Source organism: Narcine bancroftii, chromosome 13 (assembly GCF_036971445.1).
Source record: "Narcine bancroftii isolate sNarBan1 chromosome 13, sNarBan1.hap1, whole genome shotgun sequence".
In the NCBI taxonomy this organism is placed as follows: domain Eukaryota; kingdom Metazoa; phylum Chordata; class Chondrichthyes; order Torpediniformes; family Narcinidae; genus Narcine; species Narcine bancroftii.
Genome location: NC_091481.1, coordinates 78,712,840 through 78,739,420, shown reverse-complemented (window position 1 = coordinate 78,739,420; position 26,581 = coordinate 78,712,840). Strand labels below are relative to the sequence as shown.

At 43.3% G+C, this 26,581-nt stretch overlaps 1 protein-coding gene across 1 annotated transcript in view; it reads left to right on the top strand.

Annotated features, from left to right (window-relative positions):
- sae1 (SUMO1 activating enzyme subunit 1) overlaps positions 1–26,581 on the top strand; it is a 123,000-nt gene that overhangs the window by 23,416 nt on the left and 73,003 nt on the right. Inside the window, exons 4-5 of the mRNA XM_069907933.1 lie at positions 7,550–7,692; positions 10,167–10,266. Of these exons, the coding sequence (XP_069764034.1) occupies positions 7,550–7,692; positions 10,167–10,266 (243 nt within the window). The remainder of the gene's footprint in view (positions 1–7,549; positions 7,693–10,166; positions 10,267–26,581) is intronic.

Here is a 26,581-nt window from a genome sequence, read left to right as displayed (position 1 = left end):
TGGGGCCGAGAAGGAGAGTGGATCAGCTTATGATGGAATGGCAGGGCAGACTCAGTGGGCCGAATGGCCTACTTCTATATCTTATGGTCTTCTGATAATAGGGTCAAAATATCTTGACAAAATACTTACAATTGGGGAAGCCCTGCATTCTATCCGTTTTCAGTATGTTAGATAGCATGTGCTGCATCAAGTGGGAAGAAATGTAAATTTGAATATTCAGGTTATGAATGAAACCGGATAAGATATTAAAGTAAATTAAATTGAATTTTTATTGTCATGTGTACTGAAATGAAGTACAAAATGTTGCCTGCTATCTAGACACATCAGCTCAGACAGCAGGTAAAGCAATAATAACAAACAAATAAAATTACAGTGTAGAGTTGTGTTGGACAGTGGTTTTCGAACTTTTTCCTTTCCACTCACATTCCACCTTAAGTAATCTCTATGCCATAGGTGGTGCTCTGTGATTAGTAAGGGATTACTTAAGGTGGGATGTTAGTAGGAAGGGAAGGTTGAGAGCCACTGCTCTAAACCCAATTGTTACTGAAATATTTTGCTTGAGAAAAATGGTCATTGGCCCATTTCCTTTGGAGTTCTGAAACCATGCACATAATGAGTCCATGAGGTACAATTAAAACAGTGGTTTTCAAACTTTTTTTCACTCACATAGCACCTTAAGTAATCCCTTACTTATCACAGAGCACCACCTATGGCATAGGGATTACTTAAAGTGGTATGTGAGCAGAAAGAAAAAGTTTGAAAATCACTGGTGTAGGATATAGAGAAAAATATAGTTTAAAAAACACAGTTCAAGGGCATCATCTTTTGCCAATGTGAAATCCATTTAGGAGTCCGATATTTTCAGAATTTCTCATAATCAAAAGTGAGTTGCAGTTTAACTGTGATGGAGCCAATCGGTTTGTTTTCTGTTCCCTGGGGCATTCCCTCTCCTCTGCCCCAGATGAACTGACTTTTGGTTGACTGGTGTAAAGCAGTATTTCACATTGTGACGCCTCCCTTGTTTCTGAAAGTTAGGCTTGGATAGCCCCCTGCCTCCAAAGCAACAGGACCATACCAGATGTTGAATGTTAAATTTAAGGCAACTGTTTATTGAGATCCAAATGTCATCTGGATGTTGATAAATTGGCTCTGTGCTGTATTTCTGTTTGAGTTGATAGAAGGCACAAGGGACTTTGGAGAAAGAACACATCTCTTGTGCAATTTTTGAATTGTTCAGTTAAACAGCTTCAGGCAACTAAGTCAGTGAATTGGCCTTATTTCTCATGTTCTTGTTTTTTTAAAGACAAATTAAGAAGCTTGCAAGCATACAAAATATGGACTCCTTGTGTTACTTTAAGGACAAAAAAACTTTTCATTTGAGACTCGTTTGCTGATTGTTGAAGTGAATGTTTTTGAGCACTTGTGTGCCCCCCCTCTCCCCCCACCCCTCTTATGTGCAGGGATCCCAGCTTGAAAATGTGCAAGAGACTCTTCTCAGTGCGACCTCTTGCCTACTTGCCAAGCAACTCTTTTGTGAATGTTTAAATCAGTGGTGCTCAACCTTTTTCTTTCCACTCACATCCCACTTTAAATATTCCCGATGCCTTCGGTGCTCTGTGATTAGTAAGGGATTGCTTAAGGTGGGATGTGAACGGAAGGTTGAGAATCACTGCTCTGGACCCAATTGTCACTGAAATATTTTGCTTGAGAAAAATGGTCATTGGCCCATTTCCTTTGGAGTTATGAAATTGTACACATAATGAGTCCATTAGATACAATTAAAACAGTGGTTTTCAACCTTTTTCTTTCCACTCACTTACCACCTTAAGCAATCCCTTACTAATCACAGAGCACCTATGGCACAGGGAATACTTAAAGTGGTATGTGAGTGGAAAGAAAAAGGTTGAGAACCACTGGCTTAAATTGATTTGAAAAAAAAATTCAGTTAAATCAGGTGGCTGGTTTAAACGAATAAAAGGGTGATCTCATGGAAATGAGATGTGTCTTGGCAGAGTAGATGTCCGGCTGATATGTAGCAAGTACGGTTATAGCGGTTAGTACAACGCTGTTACAGCGCCAGCGATCTGTAAGGAGTTCGTACATTCTACCCGTGTCTACATGGGTTTTCCCCAAGGGCTCTGGTTTCTTCTCACCCTTCCAAGTGTACTGGCGCTGTAGGTCACTTGGGTGTAATTGGGCGGCATGGGCTCGTGGGCCAAAAGGGCATATTACTGTGCTTCGTCCGCGAAGCCAAGCCAAAGATGTCTAAATTTAATATTTTAAATTTAAATTTCCTCCAGTTGGAGTATCTAGAATCAGAGGTCACAGTTCCAAAATAAGAAATGGACTATTCAGGACTGAGGTAGAACATCAAACTGTACAGCACAGGAACAAGCAGGCCCTTTGGTTCCAATTCTGCATCCAACGATTCCCAATTTAAATATGAGAAGAAATTTTATGATCCTTGGAGACTCGTGCATTTTGTATATTCAAGAGAGAGTTTAATAAATATTTGGATATTTATGAATTCAAGGAGTAAGGGGTTTTTCCTGGAGGAGAACATTACTGAAAAAGATACACACCCAGCATTACAAAAAATTAGCTTCTTACCCTCCGCCATCAGTTTTCTGAACGGACGATGAACCTTAAGTCGCTACCTCACTGTTATCTCTTTTTTGCCCTAATTATTTATTTTTAAATATTGTATTTACAGAATTGTAATTTGTAGCAATAAGGGAGACAGGGAATGAAAATGAGAGATGGATTAAACATCATGGTTAGAAACAAGGGAGGCAACGACTACAATTTAGAGGGTCGGAGACCGTAATGGATGCAGAGACATGATTGCCTTTGCTGAACGGCAAGGTGCCTGATGAGAAATGAATGCACGATGCTGATTTTGCAAAACAACACATTTTGTGACACATGTCGTAACAATAAACCTGATTCTGATTCTAAAAATATTAGCTGTGACAGATCTGATGCAAGGATCGCACTCTTTCTTGCATTCATATCAGGTTTTGAATCCATATTAAGGAGCATGTGATCAAGTAAAACCCCGCATGAAATATTAAAGTTATAAAAATCTGGGCACATGAATGTGATGCCAGCGTTGAAGTAAAAGTTTTCAGCCTCTTTCTGTGTACCCGTGTGCAGGGTTCCTAAAATGAAACGGTCTTAAATGAGTTCCTACATCTTCACAATTGGGACCTTAAGTATGTTTTTGTGTAGTTATCTCATTTGAAAAACATGGTTTGAAATTAGGAAGGAAATGTCTGCTTTCCTGCATATTTAGCCTTCAGTATTGTGCAAGATCAATCTGGTTGCGAAGGGTGAAAGGGATCAACAATTAACTCAGGGTTGAACCTGGGTGGAGTTAAGACAGAATAGGAGAAGATCTAACATAGTCCAAGTTTAGAAAATCCTGACAAATATATGATAAAGCACTTACAGGGTTTGGGGAGAGTGGGGGGGGGTTGTTCCTCCTTACCTGCCACCTCAAAGAACCCCACTGAGAGATGGAGATCAGAAGTCATAACTGCTGGCTGTCTTGCTTGACCGATTGGAGTCCGTATCTCAGTTTTCCAGGACTGGTTTTATACTTTACTTCAGTACTGTAAAAGTTTGCCCATGGACCCAGTCTGGAGTATATTTCTTCTTTGGCTTGGCTTCGCGGACGAAGATTTATGGAGGGGGTAAAAAGTCCACGTCAGCTGCAGGCTCGTTTGTGGCTGACCAGTCCGATGCGGGACAGGCAGACACGATTGCAGCGGTTGCAAGGGAAAATTGGTTGGTTGGGGTTGGGTGTTGGGTTTTTCCTCCTTTGCCTTTTGTCAGTGAGGTGGGCTCTGCGGTCTTCTTCAAAGGAGGCTGCTGCCCGCCAAACTGTGAGGCGCCAAGATGCACGGTTTGAGGCGTTATCAGCCCACTGGCGGTGGTCAATGTGGCAGGCACCAAGAGATTTCTTTAGGCAGTCCTTGTACCTTTTCTTTGGTGCACCTCTGTCACGGTGGCCAGTGGAGAGCTCGCCATATAATACGATCTTGGGAAGGCGATGGTCCTCCATTCTGGAGACGTGACCCATCCAGCGCAGCTGGATCTTCAGCAGCGTGGACTCGATGCTGTCGACCTCTGCCATCTCGAGTACCTCGACGTTAGGGGTGTGAGCGCTCCAATGGATGTTGAGGATGGAGCGGAGACAACGCTGGTGGAAGCGTTCTAGGAGCCGTAGGTGGTGCCGGTAGAGGACCCATGATTCGGAGCCGAACAGGAGTGTGGGTATGACAACGGCTCTGTATACGCTTATCTTTGTGAGGTTTTTCAGTTGGTTGTTTTTCCAGACTCTTTTGTGTAGTCTTCCAAAGGCGCTATTTGCCTTGGCGAGTCTGTTGTCTATCTCATTGTCGATCCTTGCATCTGATGAAATGGTGCAGCCGAGATAGGTAAACTGGTTGACCGTTTTGAGTTTTGTGTGCCCGATGGAGATGTGGGGGGGCTGGTAGTCATGGTGGGGAGCTGGCTGATGGAGGACCTCAGTTTTCTTCAGGCTGACTTCCATGCCAAACATTTTGGCAGTTTCCGCAAAGCAGGACGTCAAGCGCTGAAGAGCTGGCTCTGAATGGGCAACTAAAGCGGCATCATCTGCAAAGAGTAGTTCACGGACAAGTTTCTCTTGTGTCTTGGTGTGAGCTTGCAGGCGCCTCAGATTGAAGAGACTGCCATCCGTGCGGTACCGGATGTAAACAGCGTCTTCATTGTTGGGGTCTTTCATGGCTTGGTTCAGCATCATGCTGAAGAAGATTGAAAAGAGGGTTGGTGCGAGAACACAGCCTTGCTTCACGCCATTGTTAATGGAGAAGGGTTCAGAGAGCTCATTGCTGTATCTGACCCGACCTTGTTGGTTTTCGTGCAGTTGGATAATCATGTTGAGGAACTTTGGGGGACATCCGATGCGCTCTAGTATTTGCCAAAGCCCTTTCCTGCTCACGGTGTCGAAGGCTTTGGTGAGGTCAACAAAGGTGATGTAGAGTCCTTTGTTTTGTTCTCTGCACTTTTCTTGGAGCTGTCTGAGGGCAAAGACCATGTCAGTGGTTCCTCTGTTTGCGCGAAAGCCGCACTGTGATTCTGGGAGAATATTCTCGGCGACACTAGGTATTATTCTATTTAGTAGAATCCTAGCGAAGATTTTGCCTGCAATGGAGAGCAACGTGATTCCCCTGTAGTTTGAGCAGTCTGATTTCTCGCCTTTGTTTTTGTACAGGGTGATGATGGTGGCATCACGAAGATCCTGAGGCAGTTTACCTTGGTCCCAACAAAGCTTGAAAAACTCATGCAGTTTGGCATGCAGAGTTTTGCCGCCAGCCTTCCAGACTTCTGGGGGGATTCCATCCATACCTGCTGCTTTGCCACTTTTCAGTTGTTCGATTGCCTTATATGTCTCATCCAGGGTGGGAACCTCATCCAGCTCTAGCCTTAGGGGCTGTTGAGGGAGCTGGAGCAGGGCGGAATCTTGGACTGAGCGGTTGGTACTGAAAAGAGATTGGAAGTGTTCTGACCATCGGTTGAGGATGGAGATCTTGTCGCTGAGGAGGACTTTGCCGTCTGAGCTGCGCAGCGGGCTTTGGACTTGGGGTGAGGGGCCGTACACAGCCTTTAGAGCCTCGTAGAAACCCCTGAAGTCGCCAATGTCCGCGCTGAGCTGTGTTCGTTTGGCGAGGCTAGTCCACCACTCATTTTGGATCTCCCGGAGTTTGCGCTGAAGATGGCTGCATGCGCGACGGAAGGCTTGTTTCTTCTCTGGACAGGACGGCTTTGTAAGGTGAGCCTGGTGGGCAGCTCGCTTCTTTGCCAGCAGCTCCTGGATTTCCTGGCTGTTTTCGTCAAACCAGTCCTTGTTTTTCCTGGAGGAGAAGCCTAGTACCTCTTCAGTGGATTGCAGTATGGTAGTCTTCAACTGATCCCAGAGGGTTTCAGGGGACGGGTCCGTGAGGCGGGTTGCAACGTCGAGCTTTGCTTTGAGGTTTGCCTGGAAGTTTCCTCTCGCTTCGTCTGACTGCAGTTTTCCAACATTGAACCTCTTTCTGGGGGCTTTATTGTTCCTGGGCTTTGGCTTGAAGTGAAGGTTGAGCTTGCAGCGAACCAGCCGGTGGTCAGTGTGGCATTCCGCGCTAGGCATGACCCTGGTGTGGAGCACATCTTGTTTGTCACTTTCTCGCACCAGGATGTAGTCCAGGAGGTGCCAGTGTTTGGATCGGGGATGCATCCAGGTGGTCTTAAGGCTGTCCCTCTGCTGAAAAAGGGTGTTTGTAATGACAAGCCGCTGTTCTGCGCAGAGCTCCAACAGGAGGCGCCCATTGTCGTTGCACTTGCCGACGCCATGCTTGCCCAGGATTCCTGGCCAGGTTTCTGAGTCTTTGCCGACACGAGCGTTGAAGTCGCCCAGGATGACAACCTTGTCGGCTGTAGGGGTACGTTGGATGAGGTTGCGCAGGTCGGTGTAGAACTTGTTCTTTTCTGCTGGTTCCGCCTGGAGGGTTGGAGCATAGACACTGATGAGGGTGATGTGACGCTTGTTTTGAAGTGGGAGTCGCATGGACATGATTCGGTCCGAGAGGCCTGTCGGAAGGTTTTCGAGTTTGGAGGCAATGAAGCTCTTGACCATGAAGCCTACACCAGATAGGCGTCGTTCATCTGAAGGCTTGCCAGACCAGTAGAGTGTGTAGCCCGCGCCGCGTTCTTGGAGGCTGCCTACATCTGCCAGGCGGACTTCACTGAGAGCGGCTATGTCGATGTCAAGTCTGAGGAGTTCATGTGCAATGAGGGCAGACCGACGTTCAGGTCGGTGGCTGTCAGTCTTGTCTAGCATGGTTCTGATGTTCCAGCATGCTAGCTTGAGTTTGTGAGCATCTTTTGAGGGGGAGGACGTGGAGGGGGAGGACGTTGAGGGGGAGGACGTGGACCTGTCCTCGGGCCTGCGCAAAAAAGCTCCTTTGGAGTATATACTGAATGATAAAATGATAAAAGGTTGAAAATGGCCAGTGTCCGAAGGGTTAATGTTGTTTGACATTTTCTCTTTGAAATGAATGGCAGCTTTCTGGAGTTTATGGCTTCCACCATTAAGAACTGTAGGAATTGCTATTTCTGAGAAACTTGTGCTACTTTATGATGGAGGGAACAGAGCATCAGGGTAGCTCAGAAAATGCAGTCCTTAGGATTGGTTTGCCATCCACTGTTTTAGATGCCTCGTATATAAAAATAATGTTTTTACTCATTTTGAACCATTTTCCCCTCTTCTTTTTTTCTCTTACTCAGACGTAGCATATACACTTCCAAATATACTTATCCTATCACTTACATCTACCAATCAAATAGAAGCTCATGTAACCTGCTATACACAACCAGCGCATCCTTCCATTTTTATTTTATGGACACAAATCTAGGTTTGGTAACTGATATGATTAAAATGTGGTCAGTGACTAGTCGGTAATAGGTCGAATGACCTACTCCTGCTCCTCTCTTCTATGTTTCTAATATTTATTCCCTCCTGAAGGTGTGCCTGACTTGTTGTCCACGGGACGTGATGATCCAGATTGATCAGTTCTGCCGAACGAACAATATCAAATTTTTTGCTGGCGATATCTTTGGCTATCATGGTTACATGTTTGCTGATTTGGGAGAACATGAATTTGTAGAGTAAGTACAAAGGATTAAATTCTGCACGCGTATATCTCATTGCTGCTTCAACAGATTTTCTTGGGTGTAAAGAATTACTAATGAGATATTTTGTTCCCTGCTTCCTCCCATTGGAAATAATATCTGTAGGATAATGTTCCACGATTGTTATCCATTGTCCCACAGTTTCTACCTTGTTGGCCTTTCTGCAGCTTTCACCACAACATGTTGGGCTATAGAAAGCAACAGAAGAAATACAGGGTGCTGCTCAACTTGCGATGGGGCTACGTCCCAGTAAGTTGAAAAAGAGTACACGTATCCCCTGTGTAACACCGACTGCTCTGCATCAGTCCCCACAACCCTTTATCATTCCCGACACTGATTCCACTGCCCCATTCTCCCCTGACAGTGCTGTATCAGTCCCTACACTGACCCGCTCTCTCCCGACAGCACTGAATCAATCCCCACACTGATCCCACTACCCTGCTCTCTCCCGACAGCACTGAATCAATCCCCACACTGATCCCACTGCCCTGCTCTCTCTCGACAGCACTGAATCAATCCCCAGACTGATCTCACTACCCAGCTCTCTCCCGACAGCACTGAATCAATCCCCACACTGATCTCACTACCCCGCTCTCTCCCGACAGCACTGAATCAATCCCCACACTGATCCCACTACCCCGCTCTCTCTCGACAGCACTGAATCAATCCCCACACTGATCCCACTGCCCCGCTCTCTCCCGACAGTGCCGTATCAGTCCCCACACTGATCCCACCGACATGCTCTCTCCTGACAGCACTGAATCAATCCCCACACTGATCCCACTACCCCACTCTCTCCCGACAGTACCCTATCAGCCCCCACACTGATCCCACTGCCCCGTTTTCTCCCAACAGCCCTGTATCAGTTCCTGCAAGCTTTCTGACTGAACTAAAAGAAGTGATTGACCAAGGAGGCTACAAAGAATTCACCTTAGAGAAATTATCAACATTTAATGGAAAAATCAACAATGCTTACGATTACTTTAACATATTACATAAAAGTAAATAACCATAGTCACACTACTGTACCATCGTAACTTCGAAAAATTGTAAGCTGGACCATCATAAGTAGGGGAGCACCTGTACAATAAAATCCCCATGATCCAGAATTCAATCAACTGGAAACCCAAACAACTGGCAAAAAAAAATATGGAGGAAATAAATAAATATTTAAAATGAATAAGAATAAATAAAAATTTAAATAGAAGTTTAAAATTGTAAATGTTCTCCGAAGCAACACAAACCCTTGGTGAAGATGGGAGCAGACATTCGTTCAGTGGAGCACCCTGGACATGCCCGACTTGCAGCAGCCATTTCAATCAAGTTCCAATAAAATTGTGCTTGAATAAAATGGCAGCGCCCCGGATGAAGAGCCGGCTGATGCTGCTCTGCTGGGACGACTTTCCCAAAGTGACTCCCTAATGCTGCCTAGTAAGAGTCGTTTCCTTTATTAGTATTAGGTACGTTAGTAAGGCTTTGTCTGTTAACTTGGGGAAAGGGGTTAATTATGGCAGTGGCATGGTTAGTGTAGCGGCTAGAGCAACACTATTACAGCGCCGGTGACTGGGGTATAAATTAAAATTATGTAAGTTATAGGTATTACCTAATTAAAGTTAACTTTACATTTTTAAATACTACAATACTGATTTTCAGATTTAAATTTTGCATGGTCTTTTGTCTTTTATATTAGTCAGGCATTGTAAGAGTGTGTCTCAGTCAACCAGAAAATTAGTATATGCGGCATCCACGATCTCTCCATAGGTGCTGGATACCGGGGATTCTTCTGAGGTTCGTGATCTTTGATGCAAGCTCATTGAGTTGAAACATTAACCCAGCTTATCTCTCCTCAGATACTGCTGAACCTTTTTGCTTTCAAATTTAAATTTTTAATTAAACAAAATTTAGACAAACAGGCCATTTCGGCCCATCAGCCCGTGCCACCCAATTACAGCTAATTAACCTACGACATCCAGTATGTTTCAAACGGTGGAAGGAAACAGGAACCCCTGGGGAAAACCCACGCAGACACGGGGAGAATGTACCAAGACATTACTGAGCGGGATTCGAACCAAGGTCCCGATCGCTGGTGCTGCAAAAGTGTTACACAAACTGCTGAGATAACATCCTGCCCCAAGTGCAGCTCCGTGTTATCGTCCTCACTTGGTTTTGCTGATTGTAGCCAGTGCATGTCAGGGAATCACCCTATTATGAATCCTCCATCCTCAAAACAAAATAGGCTTTGATTGAATTTTGTTTTCATAATGGTGGTCACATCATTGTGGTCTATTCCTGAAAAGAACTGCTTGGAATATTGGAGAAGTAAAGGTTGTTCTAAAGAAAATAATTCATCTGGTTTTGGACAGAGCCATGAATGCCTTGTGCATGTTGCTGTGGCAGAAGGTTGGAAATGTAACATGTAAAGTGACTTTAATCTGCAATTAAATTTTCAGAGAGAAACAAAAGGTGGTAAAACTTGAACCAGGTGAAGAGGAAGGATCTAAAGCTAAAAAAGTCAAGATCGATCCAAATGAAACCATCATGATCAAAAAGGTATGTAAACCGGCAGCCTTTTCCTAAAGCAGGGCTACTTTTTAACCCTTAAGGATCTGGCTGCAGAGAAATGGAACTACAGTATGTAACCCGTAGAGGCCAGGTGCTACTGGTTGCTGTTATTCTGCACTGCCTGGAAGTATGGAGAAATATCCTTTGCATAGCATATTGAGATTTATACTTTATAATTTACTTCAGTTAACCCTCAGAAAAGGTTACGACGCAAAACATTGACTAACCGTTTCTGTCCGTGGAAGGTATCTAACTCAGAGTCCCTCCCACTTCTCATGCTTGCTCAAGATTCCACAATCTGCACCTTATTCAATCGTTAATTTATTCATGAAAAAGGAGTCTTCTTTAAAGAGGAAATCAGTCATCTCCTCTTGTTTCTTCTGACCACTGGCTCATGTAAAGCAGTGGATTTCAAACTTTTTCTTTCCACTCACACACCACTGTTTTAATCGTACATAATTGACTTGTTATGTGCATAAAATAGCAATTTTTCTCAAGCAAAATATTTCGGTAACAATTGGGTTGAGAGCAGTGACTCTCAACCTTTTCTCCCCCACTCACATACCACCTTAAGCAATCCCTTACTATTTACAGAGCACCCGCTGGCATAGGAATTACTTAAGGTGGTATGTGAGTGGAAAGAAAAAGGTTGAAAACCACTGATGTAAAGGATCAACCGAATGCAGAACAGTTAGACCAACCATTCTCAACAGGATCCTACAGTTCCCCTGGGGGCAGCAGCAAAATTAAGAGGGGGGCCTCGGACTGAGATCATCAAATTTTTTTTGTTGCTTTTCATGTACTTGGTAGGAGAGAAGTATGGAAGAAACCAACTTGACATGACTGCTTCATGGGGAAGGAGCCCCATAAGCTTGAAGCAGAGTCTTAAGGGGGGGGCCAAGGCCAAAATAATTGAGAATGGTAGAATTAGACTGTTGTTCCCATAGATATAGCTGCACTTCATGAGTGATGTGCTCCTGTCTTGAAATGATGCACACCGCTCTTGCTGTCTGAAAAAAACTGTAAGAGATTAGAGAGAAAATATCAATTTGTTTTAAAAATTGCCATCCCACATAGCCTGTGAGCCATAGTTTTTCCATTACTCAGTACAGGTATGATTATTTGAAGTGAGAGATAAAGCAGGAAACAGACCCTTTAGGCCGTGCTGAGAATCAGACATCCACCTCACCCATTTTATTCTCTCCATTTTCCTGTCAATTGCCCCGAAAACACCCACTGGCAGAATTTAACACGTGTATGCATGAGGGTCAATTTGCAATGGCCCATTAGTCTGCATGCCTTTGGGGACATGGGAAAAAAAATCTGAGCTCTTGGGGCTGGGGGGTGATCAAAGGGAAAGCATGCAAATTCCACATCAATGCATTGGAAGTCAGGACTGAACCTGGGTCGCTGGAACTTTGTGCCAGGTGTTGCCTCACAGGTACACATTAGTGAAACAAAATGTGAATATTTGTGAGAAAAAAAACTATCCGTCTAGATCTTCACAGATAAGTTTGGTTTATGGGGGTGTAAAAATTGATTAAAACAAGCTGCACACAGCAGGATATCCCCAAGTTACAGGCAATCCCCAAGTTACTGACCACTTGATCAGCATCCAGGACAGGAAAGAGTGTTAATGCTCATAATTTCCACTGAGACAGCTTGGTAAGATGAGAGCTGTGGCTGTTCCAATATGACACAAGCGCTGTGACAGGTTTTGAGTTCTGAAATGGTGGGAGAGAATTATAATAATTGAGCTTAAGAAAAAGCAGCAGGAGTAGGTGGCAAGGCCTTTCAACCTTGTCTCGCGTGCAATAATATTGCAGAATAATGGGCAGAGTGTAGACAGTGCAGCCCAGCATCACCCTCTTCAACCCACAATGTCTGCGTCGAACGAGATGTCAAATTAGAGATCCCTGGTACTTGTACACAATACATATCCCCTTTTTCCTTACAAGTTTGGATTGTTGCCTCAACTTCACTTTTCCTCCATGATTCCCACAAGTCCTTGATTCAAAACGTCTATCAATTTCACCCTCGATGTATCTAGCAACTGAATATCTATAACTCTTTGGAGCACAGAATTGCAAAAATTCACCAACTTTTCTGTCAAGGAATTCCTCCTTATATCAATGGATGATCCTTCATTCTGAGCATAGACTAGTTCCGGACCTTTCAACATCTTCGCCATCAAGCCATGTGTTTTTGATATTTTAAGTCAGGATGTGTGTTCAGCTTGAGTGGAGGAGAATACTTTAAACATCAAAGATATGAATCTGGGTCGATGCAATTTAAATTGCTCGTTGCGGGACTTGCTTTGCCTTGCTTTCCTTTATAGCAGTCTTTCCTTAAATAGGGAGACCAAATCCTGATGTAGCAGGATTCACCTCCTTCAGAATTCCAACTCCTCGCAATGAAGGGTAATCGGGTATCTCTTGCAGTTAGGAATGTATGATGTAACTTCAAAATCTTCGATGCTTGAAGCACCTTCCACCAGTTCCCAATCAAGCACAATTCCTCACTTTAAAGTTCTTCTTTGGCTTGGCTTCGCGGACGAAGATTTATGGAGGGGGTAAATGCCCACGTCAGCTGCAGGCTCGTTTGTGGCTGACAAGACCGATGCGGGACAGGCAGACACGGTTGCAGGGGAAAATTGGTGGTTTGGGGTTGGGTGTTGGGTTTTTCCTCCTTTGCCTTTTGTCAGTGAGGTGGGCTCTGTTCAATTTTTCAATTTTTTAAAAATCCACTTACTTGGAGATGGTTTTTTTTAAACTTAACTGGACACTTGAGATCTTTTCATGAAATATTCTGATTAAAGTGTAGAGAATGTCTGATGGAGATTTAAATGAAAATTACTGTAAAATCACTATATGCATGCAGACCCATCCATGTACATTTAAGTATCAACTTGTATTCTAATAACTTTTTTGATGGTGTGTTTCCCAGAAGAACAAGGAAAAATGAGTAGAAGGAGGCCATTCAGTATGACCTGCTCCAGGGCTCGCCTCTTCGGTGGCAGTTTCCCCTGATTCCCAATTTCCTGATCAATCAGAAATTGATCTTCTTCAGCCCGGTTGGTGCAATACCTTTAGAGCGCCAGCGATCATGACGGGAGTTCGAATCCCATGCTGTCTGAAAGGAGTTTGTACGCTCTCCCTGTGTCTGCGTAGGTTTTCCCCAGGGGCTCTGGCTTCCTCCTCCTGTTCAAAATGTCCCGGGGTTGTAGGTTAATTGGGTGTAAATTGGGCACCACGGACTGGTGGGCCAAAATTTTTTTAAATCTAAAAACTTTTTAAAAAAGTTTCACCAATAATTAATGTGTTTTTACATAACTTTTAAAAAAAGCACATCGAATGCTTTAACTTTATTGGATCTGGATTTTGCACTGCATACTTTAATATTAATGGCTGTGGTCAATTTAACTCAATTTTTATAGGGAGATGTTCACTGGTTACAGGTAGTGATCAAGTTAGTTTCTTGTCCAGATCTGCTCTGTATATGGCCACATGTAGTCCATGTACCTTTCTCATCAAAGATCAGGATTATCGCTGTGCGCCAAATTTCAGAATCTTTGGTTATATAAGGCAAGCTGCCTCTAGTTATGTATTATGTATAAATTATAGTCATCAAGCTTCCATAACGTTAATAAATTCGGAATCTCATGTTTGTTTCTATGAACAGAAGAAATAGTTTCTTCTTTCCACATTTAGTAATTGATCTTTGTCATCAGCCATGTCCTTTGATACCATTCATTACAACAGTCCTGAGCTTTGTATAATATAGAGTGATTTTTGTGTGTTTTTCCAACTTAAAGAGAAAATAGTATTGGACATTTGTAAAACTGGATTGAACCAGAGACGGCGTGTTATCTCGCATCTTTTGTGCTGTTAGACTGATCAAAACCTCTGTGGTTTCCAGCAAGTTCAGCTTCAGGCGGTTTCTCAGGATTTTTTTTTTTTTTTTTGTAATTCTTTATTTATCGCACTATGAACCATATCAACCAATATATTTACAGATACATCTCTTTAAATATTCACAGTGGCATTTTCTCTTTTTTCCCCCCCCCATCCCTCCCTTCCCCCCTTCCCACCCCCCTCCAAAAACAGTAAATATTGAATGTATAAAATACATTAAAACAATATCTTTATACAAAAGGAATACAATCAAAAAAGACATCTACTTATTCACATTAAATCTGATCGTGTTTATCTTCTTATCATTTTAGGTGGTGGTGGTCCGAGACCTGCTTTCTGTTATGTTCCATATATGGTTCCCAGGTTTTTTCATATATTGTAACTTTCTCTTTTAAATTGTATGTGATTTTTTTTCCAATGGGATACACTTAAACTTGGTTATATATTCCGTTAATGTTTATAGTCATATAGTCCAATGTGGCCATCTTATATCTTTATTTTCACTTTTCCGCCTCTTCACCACCTCCATCCCCTTTTTTTCCATTACTGTTTTTTAAGTTTTCCTTTTTAATCTCAATATATGACAACACACTTAAGACATGAAATACCCCAACAATCCCCACGAACAATAACCCTTTAACCCCAAATGAACCTCCCCTCCTTGGATTGCCCCTTGTCCCTTGATGGCAACCACAACTCCCCTTTCCATTCGGTTTGCGAACTTACTCGCAAGTGTCAACCGATTTCGCAGTGACCATTATTCTCCCACCCCCAGCCCCACCCAGAGAACACTATTTTCCTATACTTATAACAAAGTTCTCTCTCTTTTTTTCCCTACATCCCCTTCTCTTATCCATCTTTAAATCTTTATATACACATTATCTTTACTTTATATTTTTACATATTTTTGTATATTTTCTTGCCAGTCATCCTTCTTGTCACTCCTCCTCCTTTCTTCTGTCCTGCAAATGTTCAGAAAATTCTTGGGCTTTCTTTGGGTCTGAGAACAGTCTATTCCATTCCCCAGGAATAAATACTTTGAGTACTGCTGGATGTCTTAATATAAAGTTATACCCTTTCTTCCATAAGATTGTTTTCGCCGTGTTGAATTCCTTCCTCTTCTTTAAAAGTTCAAAGCTTATGTCTGGGTAAAAAAATATTTTTTGTCCCTTATATTCGAACAGCTTATTGTCTTCTCTAACCTTCTTTCTTGCCTGCTCCAGTATGTTCTCTCTTGTCATATATCTTAGAAGTTTTACCAATATGGATCTCGGTTTTTGATGTGGTGGCGACTTCGGTACTAGCGCTCTATGCGCCCTTTCGATTTCTATTTCTTCATGTGAATCTATCGTTCCCAGCACCTTCGGGATCCATCCTTTTATAAATTCCTTCATATCTGACCCTTCTTTTCCTTCTTTCAGGCCCACTGTTTTTGGGGTTTCCAATTTGGGAACCGCAAGAATGGTTCACAGGTAGGACAGGGTGTGCCTGATGGGCTGGCCAGGTGGGTGGGTAATTTGTGATTGGTGCCCATCATCCTCAATGCTCCTTCTCTGCTTTCAGCAGGTTATACCCTGGAATCAGATGGCTTGTTGCCAGGAGGATTTGGGCACATCCTTGAATCTTTTCATTCGCCCTCCTGGTAATCTTTCCCCATGATGGAATTAGGAAAAGAATAAAGGTTCCTGGCCCAAACCATTTCTCTCCATGGATGCTGCATGACCCATCCAGCTTCTCTTTGTTTACTTAAAATTCCAGTATTAGCAGTCCCTATTTGTATTGAAAAGGAGATGTTTCAGCCTTCTATTCAAAAGAAAGTCAGTCACTTCTTTGTTTCTTCTGACTGCCAGATGATTTTAAGGCTACCTGGCCGCCAGATGATTTTAAGGCTACCTGGCCGCCAGATGATTTTAAGGCTACCTGGCCGCCAGATGATTTTAAGGCTACCTGGCCGCCAGATGATTTTAAGGCTACCTGGCCGCCAGATGATTTTAAGGCTACCTGGCCGCCAGATGATTTTAAGGCTACCTGGCCGCCAGATGATTTTAAGGCTACCTGGCCGCCAGATGATTTTAAGGCTACCTGGCCGCCAGATGATTTTAAGGCTACCTGGCCGCCAGATGATTTTAAGGCTACCTGGCCGCCAGATGATTTTAAGGCTACCTGGCCGCCAGATGATTTTAAGGCTACCTGGCCGCCAGATGATTTTAAGGCTACCTGGCCGCCAGATGATTTTAAGGCTACCTGGCCGCCAGATGATTTTAAGGCTACCTGGCCGCCAGATGATTTTAAGGCTACCTGGCCGCCAGATGATTTTAAGGCTACCTGGCCGCCAGATGATTTTAAGGCTACCTGGCCGCCAGATGATTTTAAGGCTACCTGGCCGCCAGATGATTTTAAGGCTACCTGGCCGCCAGATGATTTTAAGGCTACCTGGCCGCCAGATGATTTTAAGGCTACCTGGCCGCCAGATGATTTTAAGGCTACCTGGCCGCCAGATGATTTTAAGGCTACCTGGCCGCCAGATGATTTTAAGGCTACCTGGCCGCCAGATGATTTTAAGGCTACCTGGCCGCCAGATGATTTTAAGGCTACCTGGCCGCCAGATGATTTTAAGGCTACCTGGAGTGCTGTTGACCTCTTTGTTCATTCAAATTCCAGCACTTGCAGTTTCTTGCGTTTTCCCAGGAAAAGAAATGTCTTATCTGAGGAGCCAGATGTCGGTCATTCGATGACTCGGCCTGCCACCGGAGCTGGCCAAGCGTAATTAGGGGTCAGTGCACAGTTGCACCGTCAACCCATCTGACGAGGAGAGAACTGAGGGCTGGATCGAACCAAACCAACAGATGGCAGCTTTGCTTTATAATTCTGTCTGCCAGTCTGCCACTTTTACAATTCAGTTATCTTGTAATATTTTGTTTTTCTAAATGTGACCCATAAAAGGTTGAAAACGTCACTGCCTGTTTACCAAGTGCTTACTGTAATCTTGCAATGGATGGTGATTAGATTTGTACCTGACTGGCATCGTTGAGAGAAGGAGCAGCAGAGATAAAGAGCGATTGTGTTCAGCTGATTTGGTTGGCAATGTTTCTGCTCTCCCTCTCCTAAAGATCTGATCTAGCTCCAGTTGTTCTGAAGTTGCCATTGTAACTATATTTCTGGCCGTATGCCATCTTTTCTTCACCAACAGAATATTAACGGCTGAGCTTAGTTTTTGCTTCAGAGGAGGCTCTTCATGTTTGCCATTCAGGAACCTCTACAATATAAAAAAAATTGATGTGATGGTTTGAAAAGGTCACATGAGGCACGGTGCCTCTTTTCTCTTGAGAAAGAAAAGCTGAGGTGATCTAAATGAAGTGTTTGCATGTTTTTATGTGGGTTCAAGGTATTCAAGAAATCCAGTTGACAATTCTGACAAATTAAGCAGACTGGTGATCTTAACTTGCACAAGAGAGAGAGATTGAAACAAATAATATGGGTACCTTTATGGGATGTGGAAAAGCACTTAAAGGAGAAAGGGCACAGAGAGTTAAACAGATAGATTTAAATGCGGAAAGTCAGAAGGAGGCTCAAATTGTGTCAAAATGGGCTTTTGGGCCTGAGGCCCTGTTTCATTTCCATATCTCCTGGTAAATGCGAATGAAACGCTGATTGCATGGCTCCAGGTTGACTAGGCTAACACCTGGAAGTATCTACAGTTGAGGAACATATTTTTTAAAGGGGCTTTGGGAGCCAGACTCTTGTATCTCTGGAACCACAAACTTGGCTTGTGATGGTTGCACAAACCATCTCAAAATGCCTTAAATTATAAAATGGTATCCAAAACATTCCCACAATCTTAGGAAGATATCGTCTGTCCTAAATCAGGGTCTTAACTGGTAGCAATAACTCAAGTGCTAGGCATCAGTGTTACGGACATTCAAATGAATGGTACACTGGGTCATTCAATTATCCCATTGGATTCAGGAAAATCCCATCCCTTTGTTCATTATGTAAGATGAATTGGTCACAGGGAACCTGCTGTGTTTTGTCAGAAATTTGCATGGACCCCCTCCCCAACTCATTGATACCAGGTAAATACAGACATGATTAGAACTCTGAATTAAGAGTGCTTTAATCTTTCAAGGAGGGAGGATTCTCAAAATATGTAAAACAGGATTTTTTTTAATTTGCTTCTTTTACCATTGGGTGCAGAACATTGTGAGCTGCATGTAGTTTTACTGGAGTTTCTGTTCAAGCCTAGAACAATCGTTCTGTATTTGACGGCATACAAAATCCACTTTTTTCCCCAAAAAAATGGGCTCAAAAATATCCCCTGGGTCTTGTATGCCAAGTTGAAATTTCATTACCATGTCGCGGCTCCTGTCTTCCGGCCACAGTTGCCCGGCAGACCCTGTGGACAGCGGGCACTGGGCGCTGAGCATTGCTGGGGAGCAGCAGCGGCCTGACCCGGCCTGGAGGCAGATGAGCTGGTCGCTACACCTGGTCATGTATGCCATGTCCAGAGGTGTGGGCAGCGCTGTGGCTGCATTGCTGCTTCAGCAGAGAGGTAAGGAGCTGCAGGTGACCAAAGGAGCACGGTTGCAGCGAGGGCGCAGAGGGACCGCAGTGTTTTGCTGCTGGGCGATGCTCCATGTGGTATTAAAAGTGAAAACTACGATTCTGATCTGTTGTGTGAAATTAAACTGCTTTATTTTGAAGTGTTTTACAGTGGCTTGTGCAGGTGGGTTGAGGAATTGAGAGACATTTACCCATAAATACCGTATATACACTAAAAAAATACTTAATATTCCCTGCTGAAATGGAGGGTGGTCGTATATATCCGTGGGTCTTATATTGTCGTCAAATACGAAAATTGAATTTTTTAAATTAAGGTGTAGCACGGTTACCTTAGATCTTTGGGAGTGCCGTGCAATTACTGTGTCAGCAACCCAGGTTCATATCTGGCGCTGCCTGTAAAAAGTGTGTATGTTCTCTCTGCAACCTCCAGGTGCTCTGGTTTCCTTCCGGCCTCCAAACGTGAGAGGGATGTAGGTAGTTTGGGGTATTTGGGTTCACGGGCCAGAAGAGCCTGTTGCCGTGCTGTATGTCTAAATTTAAAATTGAAACGGAATTTTCATTTATTGAAAATTAATTGTTAATTGATATTTTAGTTATTCTAATCTTACTACAACAGATTATGGCAAGGTGACCACTGTTTTAGATGACATGGAAGGAGTTCCATTTTTTACTACTTTGGCATCATGCAAACATAAAACCAAAATGCACTTGAATTTGAGGAAGATGTTTCATCATCCCTTCTGACTTTAGTAAGGCCATATACAGAGAAGCTGGCTGCTGTTCCCTGGATTTTTCCATCCAGTGAATAGGACAGTTGCACGTAGTTAATTACTTCTGGTGCATGCTTGTTATGTGGATAGCAGAGTGTATAAGAGCAAACACTAATGAGATAAATTGGCTAAATGCCTCATCCAAATAAGGCCTTGGCAAGTAGGATTAAGGAAACCCCTAAAGTATTCTGTGCATATTGAACAGAATGATGACTAGAGTGAAGCTAAGGGTGAAGGAGGGAACTCGTGCCTGGAGGTACTAAAAGAATACTTTGCTTCCGTGCTCAACAGATTGAGGGACTTGGTAAATGTGAGGTCACCTTAGAAAAAGATTATGTGCGGGAGCATGTTGAGATTAAGAAGGAGAAAGTGCTGCAATCTTCTTAAAAACACTTGGATTGATAAGTCACCATGACTGGACGAGATATACCCCAGGTTTCTACAGGAAGCTTGGGAAGAGATTGCTGGAATGTTGGTAATGATCTGTGTGCCCTCTCTTGCCAGAAGAGGTACCAGAGGATTAGAGAATGGCAAATGTGATCCCCTTGTTTAAAAAAAATAATATGAGAGATCCTGAGAATTATAGACCAGTGAGTTCTACATCGGGCGGGGGAGGGGGGGAACACTTCTTAGGGACAGGATTTAGAGCAGTTAGAGAAGCATAGTCTTCTCAGGGATGGTCAGCATGGTTTTGTGAGGGGCAGGTTGTGCCTTGCAAGGTTAATTGAGTTTTTTGAGGAAGTAACAAAAGAAATTGATGAAGTTAGGGCAGTAGATATGGTGGATATAGATTTTAGTAAGCCACTTGACAAGGTCCTCATGGTAGACTCATTCAGAAAGTCTTAAGGAATGGGATCCATGAAACCATGGCTGGGCGGATTCAGAATTGACTTGCCTTCAGAAAGCCAAGGGTAGTACTAGATGGAATGTGTTCTGCCTGGGAGTCAGTGAGAAGTAGAGTTCCACAGGGATTTTTTCCGGGATGCAGGATCTTTCTGATTTTTATAAAGAACCTGGACGAAGAAGTAGAAGGATGCGTCTGTAAATCTGAAGATGACACAGTGGGAGGTGTTGTGGATAGTGTAGAAGGTCGTTGTAGGTTTTAACAGTATATAGGCAGGATCTGCCTGTCCCGCATCGGACTTGTCAGCCACAAAACGAGCCTGCAGCTGACGTGGACATTACCCCTCCATTAATCTTCGTGCGTGAAGCCAAGCCAAAGAAGAGTTGGGTGGAGAAGTGGCAGATGGATAAATGTAAAGTGATCCATTTTGGAAGATTGAACTTGAAGGTGGAGTACGTGGTTAATGGCAGAACACTTAACAGTGTGGAAGAATAGAGGGCCCATGGAGTCCAAGCCCACAGATCTCTCAGAGTTTCCGCGCAATAAATGCCAGAGAACATCTGTTTAAGGTGAGGGGAGGAAAATTTAGGGGAGATGTCAGGGTAAGTTTTATTTTATACAGAGCATAGGGAGTACCTGGAATGCATTGCCGGGGTGGTGGTAGTGGTGGAGGCTGGTACAATAGGAACATTTATACAGGCATATGGATGTAAAAAAAAATAGGTGTGGAAGGGAAGGTTTAGATTGTTGAGTAAGTTGAAAGGTCAGCACAACATCATGGGCTGAAGGGAATTCTGTGTGTTGGAATGTTCCATAGTTACAAGATGGAGTTGTGCAAGAGGCCAACTTGGTCAAGGTAATTTTTCAAACAGCTTATAACTACAAGATAAACACAATACTGTGTTAGAATTTTGATGATTCTACATTTTTCTGCTTGGATTTGACTAACAACAAAGTTTTTGTTCTTTATTTGCCTGACTCCAATCTTTTGTTGGCCTCTTTGAGTTTTGTTTACCTGTCAGGGTGATTGAATACAGCAGTAGGAAATTAGATGGACACGCTGATGTTGGCAATCAAACAATCAAAATGGTGGCGCTGCTGCTAATGTGGACCAACAGAGGGAGTGCAAAGAGATGAGACACAGCGCTCCTCCACAGGATTCTAGCGCCCAGTCCAACTTCCAGCGGCACCGTACAGGCTTTAAACGGCCCGCTGAAAGATGGTGGTTTATTTAAAATCCTGCCACCACAGGGTCTGAGATGGTGTTGCTTATGTTTAGCAGCGGCCACGAGGGGTTACAGACTCAAGGGAAGCAGAGGACTGGCACGGGGCGTCAGAACAAGGGGACACCACCAACCGTTTAGAAGTAGAAGAGGTGACCTGAGGGTGACCACAGCGCCCATCCATTGGGTAGCTGTGCGGCCGAAGAACACCGAGGCGGTGGTCTGTTGGCAACTGCTGTCAAAGGAGTTACACCAGGCTGCGGACTGCTGGAGTACGTCTCAAGACTGGTTGAAGTGGTACCAAATATCAGAACCAGGATGTGAGAGGGAGCTGAAAGCTTCCTTGCGTGTCAGAGGTTCAGCTCTGGATCTCAGGTTGCCGATGGTTTTGACCAAAGTCTTTGTGGTTCTGAGGGCTGTGGGAGCGTTGGAGGAGAATCCACGGACACTCAGTGACTCGGGGAAGGGGTGGGGGGGCGGGGGAACACTCCTTTGCTTCTCTTTCTCTGACTGTAAGAGTCGCCCAGCAATTTCTGCTGATGGCGAATGGCAGAATAAAGCAAATTTTATATAATCATCTTTCTTTACATCTGTTTTATTACATAACAAAGGAATCTTGATGTTAGTCGTCAGTGAAAGGCTGTCTAAAAATAAGATTAACAACAAAAGTTTACATCACTTTTCTCAGCTCATGTACCATTCAAGAACAGCAGTTTAGCAAAATCTGACCATAAAGCGCCAGCGATGATCTGATTCAACCAACAAAGGAAAGAACCAGTTCACTCACATGCATTATTGAAGATCTTTGACTTGCAGATCAGAGCAAGTAGAAGCTGACCTTTCACACACATAAGAGTTCTAGCTATTGCAACTGAGAGTACACAAACCACGAATAAAGACTCAAAAAATATGATGTTCTAATTATTAATTTTCTAAATTAAGCTGCCCTCCACTGCACTGAAAAATAAGCATAAGAAAAGTTCACTTGCCTGGTGGCAGCAGGTATTGTTCAGTGTACTTCAAAGACAAACTGACTACTGTGTCATAATTATACACTGCGTTTACAGGTCTTGGCAAGAGAGGAGATTCAGGGCATGGTTAGCGTAACGCTGTTACAGTGCCAGTGATCGGGACTGGGGTTTGATCCCTGCACTGTCTGTGTCTGCATGGGTTTTGCCCAGGGCTCCGGTTTCCTCCAACCCTTCAAAACGTACCGGGGGTTGTAGGTTAATTGGGCGGCACGGGTTTGTAGGGCAATGGGGTCTGTTACCTTGCTCTATGTCTGTTATTTTTTAAATTAATAGTTGAGGTTCCTGTGGGAGTTGGTGAGTTTGTAGATGATCTCTGTCAAGAGTTTGCCTCCCAAGGTGGAGACAGAGGTATCGAGAAAAGGGAGGGTGTTGCTAGAGATGGACCAAGTGAATTTGTGGTTGAGGTGGAAGTTGGCAGCAAAGTGGATGAAGTCGACGAACTCATCGTGAGTCCATGAGGCAGCACCAAAGTAGTCATCGATGTCGCGGAGAAAGAATTGCGAGGCTTTGCCTGTGTAGGCTCTTTGCTTATTCCTTGAAGAAGGGCTCAGGCCCAAAATGTCAGCAATATATCTTTCTCTCCTATGGACACTGCAGTTCCTCCAACATTTTGGTGTGTTTTTACAGGTCTTGGCATGTATGGATGTTTGATGGGGTTGGAGAGAGGAACGCTTAGCTCTGCGGGATTAGGAAAACTGAAAGTAAATTGGCAGCAGTTCTTTGTCCAGGATCATTGCCCTATCATCTTACTAGAAACTGTGAATGTAATCAGTGCTCTTCACAGTGGAATAGCCTGCTAACTAACACATGAATGGGCACTTATGAGGGTTTAATTAACCCACTTCCTTCCCCATTTGGAGTATTTTGAGCACTTTTGGTCTATATATTTAAAAAATTTAGACATACAACATGGTAACAGGCCATTTCAGCCCATGAGTCTGTGCTACCCATTTTACACCCCTGGTACATTTAAAACGATGGGAAACCGTAGCCCCTGGGAAAAACCCATGCAGACACGGAGAGAACATACCAACTCCTTGTGGGATTCGAACCCCAGTCCCGATCACTGGCGCTGTAAAGGTGTTGTGCTAACCGCTACGCCAACTGTGCCACCCAACTAACTACAGGAACGATATCAATAAGATCGAAAGAGTAGAGAGAAGATTTACTAGGATGTTGCCCAGTCTTCAGAAACAGTGGTCCGGTGTGAATGGCAAAAATGGCTTCTTTAGTTGATTCATTTACTGGTTAGCCAGTGTGAAAAGGGTTGAGTTACAGGGAATGGTTAAACTGGTTAGGACTTTATTCCCTGGGGTGTAAAAGAATGAGGGGAGATTTGATAGAGGTATTTAAAATTATGAGGGAGATAGAGTAAATGTAGATGGGCTTCTTCCACTGAGGGTAGGTGAGATACAAACCAGAGGACATGGGTTAAGGGTGAAAGGAGAAAAGTTTAGGGAAACTTCTTCACACAGAGAACGGAGGGAGTGTGGAACGAGTTGCCAGCTGAAGTGGTGAATGGGGGCTCAATTTTAACATTTAAGAGGAATTTGGGCAGGAATATGGATGGGAGGGGTCTGGTGGGCTATGGACTGGGAGCAGATCAGTGGGACCCAGGCAGACAAATGATTTTGAACAGACGAGAAGGGGCGAAGGGGCTTGTTTCTGTGCTGTACTGTTCTATGTAGCGTTATCTGGTAATTTGATATTTAGCCTTTTATTTTCATTCTGAGTGATTTGTGTAGAAGAGGATAATGAAAGTGAATCAAAAGTTTGAGTTGATGGTTTTTGAAACTTGTTAATCTGAATTTTTGAGTCCATAGCTATTTTCTGCAAAATGTTACCATGATCTGATTTGACTTTTAGAGTAGTGTTTAGGCTGAGAAAGCTAACAAAAATCCTGTGTGTGGGTTAGATTATTTTTGTTCTATTATCTAGTTTAAATAGACCAATAGAAGCCATGCTACAGTGTGGAATGGAATATCTTGTGGTATTGGTTCAAAGACTATTATTAGGTGTGTCCACAAGTGGCCACATTTTCCAGGAAATGTGGTTTTTGTGGATCATTCTCCTTTCAGAGAAGACTTCTGTATATGCTTATCTGAAAATCTAGTGAACTATATTTTTGTTCTCTTTCTCTCCAACTGCTTTATCTAATGTTACTTTATGTAAATCTTGTCAACTTTCTTTTCGGAACCATCCTAAAAGAATACTGCACTATAACATTTGTTAATGTGATACTGTCTTTAAATAGAATTCTCCAAAGATAAATTGGACAAAGATAGCCAGTATGGAACTGAATGGTTTGGAGAGCGCAGCTTTAGTATCTAAATGATTTAATAAGCTAACTAGAGTGACTTCTGGTGTCTGATATCTCCTTAGCTGTCTTAACCATTGGGCAGTTGAATAACAGGGTTCAAGCAATTAGTAAAGGATGTTCCGTACTTTGGAACAGCATAACATTAGAAGGCAATAATTGAGAACCATGTTAAATAACGTTTATATGAATACACCGTGATGGTAGAATCTGTAAAACATGTGGCAGTGTAATTCCTTTTGAGTAAGATTCCCCTTGGGAGAAGGGTGGATTGAAGATTCTTGGTAGCAGCAACCTCCTTTGAAGATGACCGCAGAGCCCACCTCACTGACAAAAGACAAAGGAGGAACAACCCAACACTCAACCCCAACCCACCAATTTTCCCGTGCAACCGCTGCAACCGTGTCTGCCTTTCCCGCATCGGACTTGTCAGTCACCAACGAGCCTGCAGCAGACGTGGACATTACCCCTCCATAAATCTTCGTCCGCGAAGCCAAGCCAAAGAAGGAAGGAAAACTGGCTCCAGGATGTTCAAAAGTAGCTCTTCCCTTTAATTAGTATTTTTATTCCCACAAAGAAAATGTCCAGTTTGTCATTTAATTTGAGGCACAGAAAGATAAAATGGTGCATTTGAACGGAAAAAAATAGTGGTGCCAACTTTCTCAAAATGCATTTTATGGCCTCAAAGAACATTGGAAATGCACTCATCAATGTAATGTACAAAATACATAGCAAGCTCCCCAGAACAGCGATATGAACAGGAATAGTGATATTATTGTGCCGTATGTCAAAAATATTTTTAAAAATTAAATAAGAATCATGGACTCACGATGAGTTCGTCGACTTCATCCACTTTGCTGCCCACTTCCACCTCAACCACAAATTCACTTGGTCCATCTCTAACAACACCCTCCCTTTCCTCGATACCTCTGTCTCCACCTTGGGAGGCAAACTCTCGACAGACAAACTCACCAACTCCCACAGCTACCTCAACTATTAATTTTAAAAATAACAGGCATAGAGCAAGGTAACAGACCCCATTGCCCTACAAACCCGTGCCGCCCAGTAATTTGTTTTACTGGTATTAAAATTTTCAAAAAATGTTTTTTGTTTTAATTAAGATCTGAAGGTATAAGACTCCACACATTTGTAAAAGTTATTTTTTAGTGGAAGAGAGCAATAACAAACATTTATCCCTGCTTTAAAATCTCAACCATTTTCTAGCACGTTTAGCAAGCACGTTCCAGCTTCATGTTTGTAGTCCCCTCTGCTAAGTCTCTTGCTGAACAACGCGACGGTTGTTCATTTCGTATAATCATTCATTACAATACTGAAGGCCATTCAGTTGATTGAGCCCATGTTATTTTTTTTGTCACGACAATTCTGTTAATCTCCTAGCTTGGTTCTTCCCCTGCAGTTATACAGTTTATTGTTATTCAGTAACTTGTCTGTGTGGTGAATCTTACTTTTGCACTTTATTGATTTTTTTTCTTCTCTGTATGGCGCAGTTCAGTTTGTTGACATTTTTTATTTGTTTAACGCCTCAAACCGTGCATCTTGGCGCCTCACAGTTTGGCGGGCAGCAGCCTCCTTTGAAGAAGACCGCAGAGCCCACCTCACTGACAAAAGGCAAAGGAGGAAAAA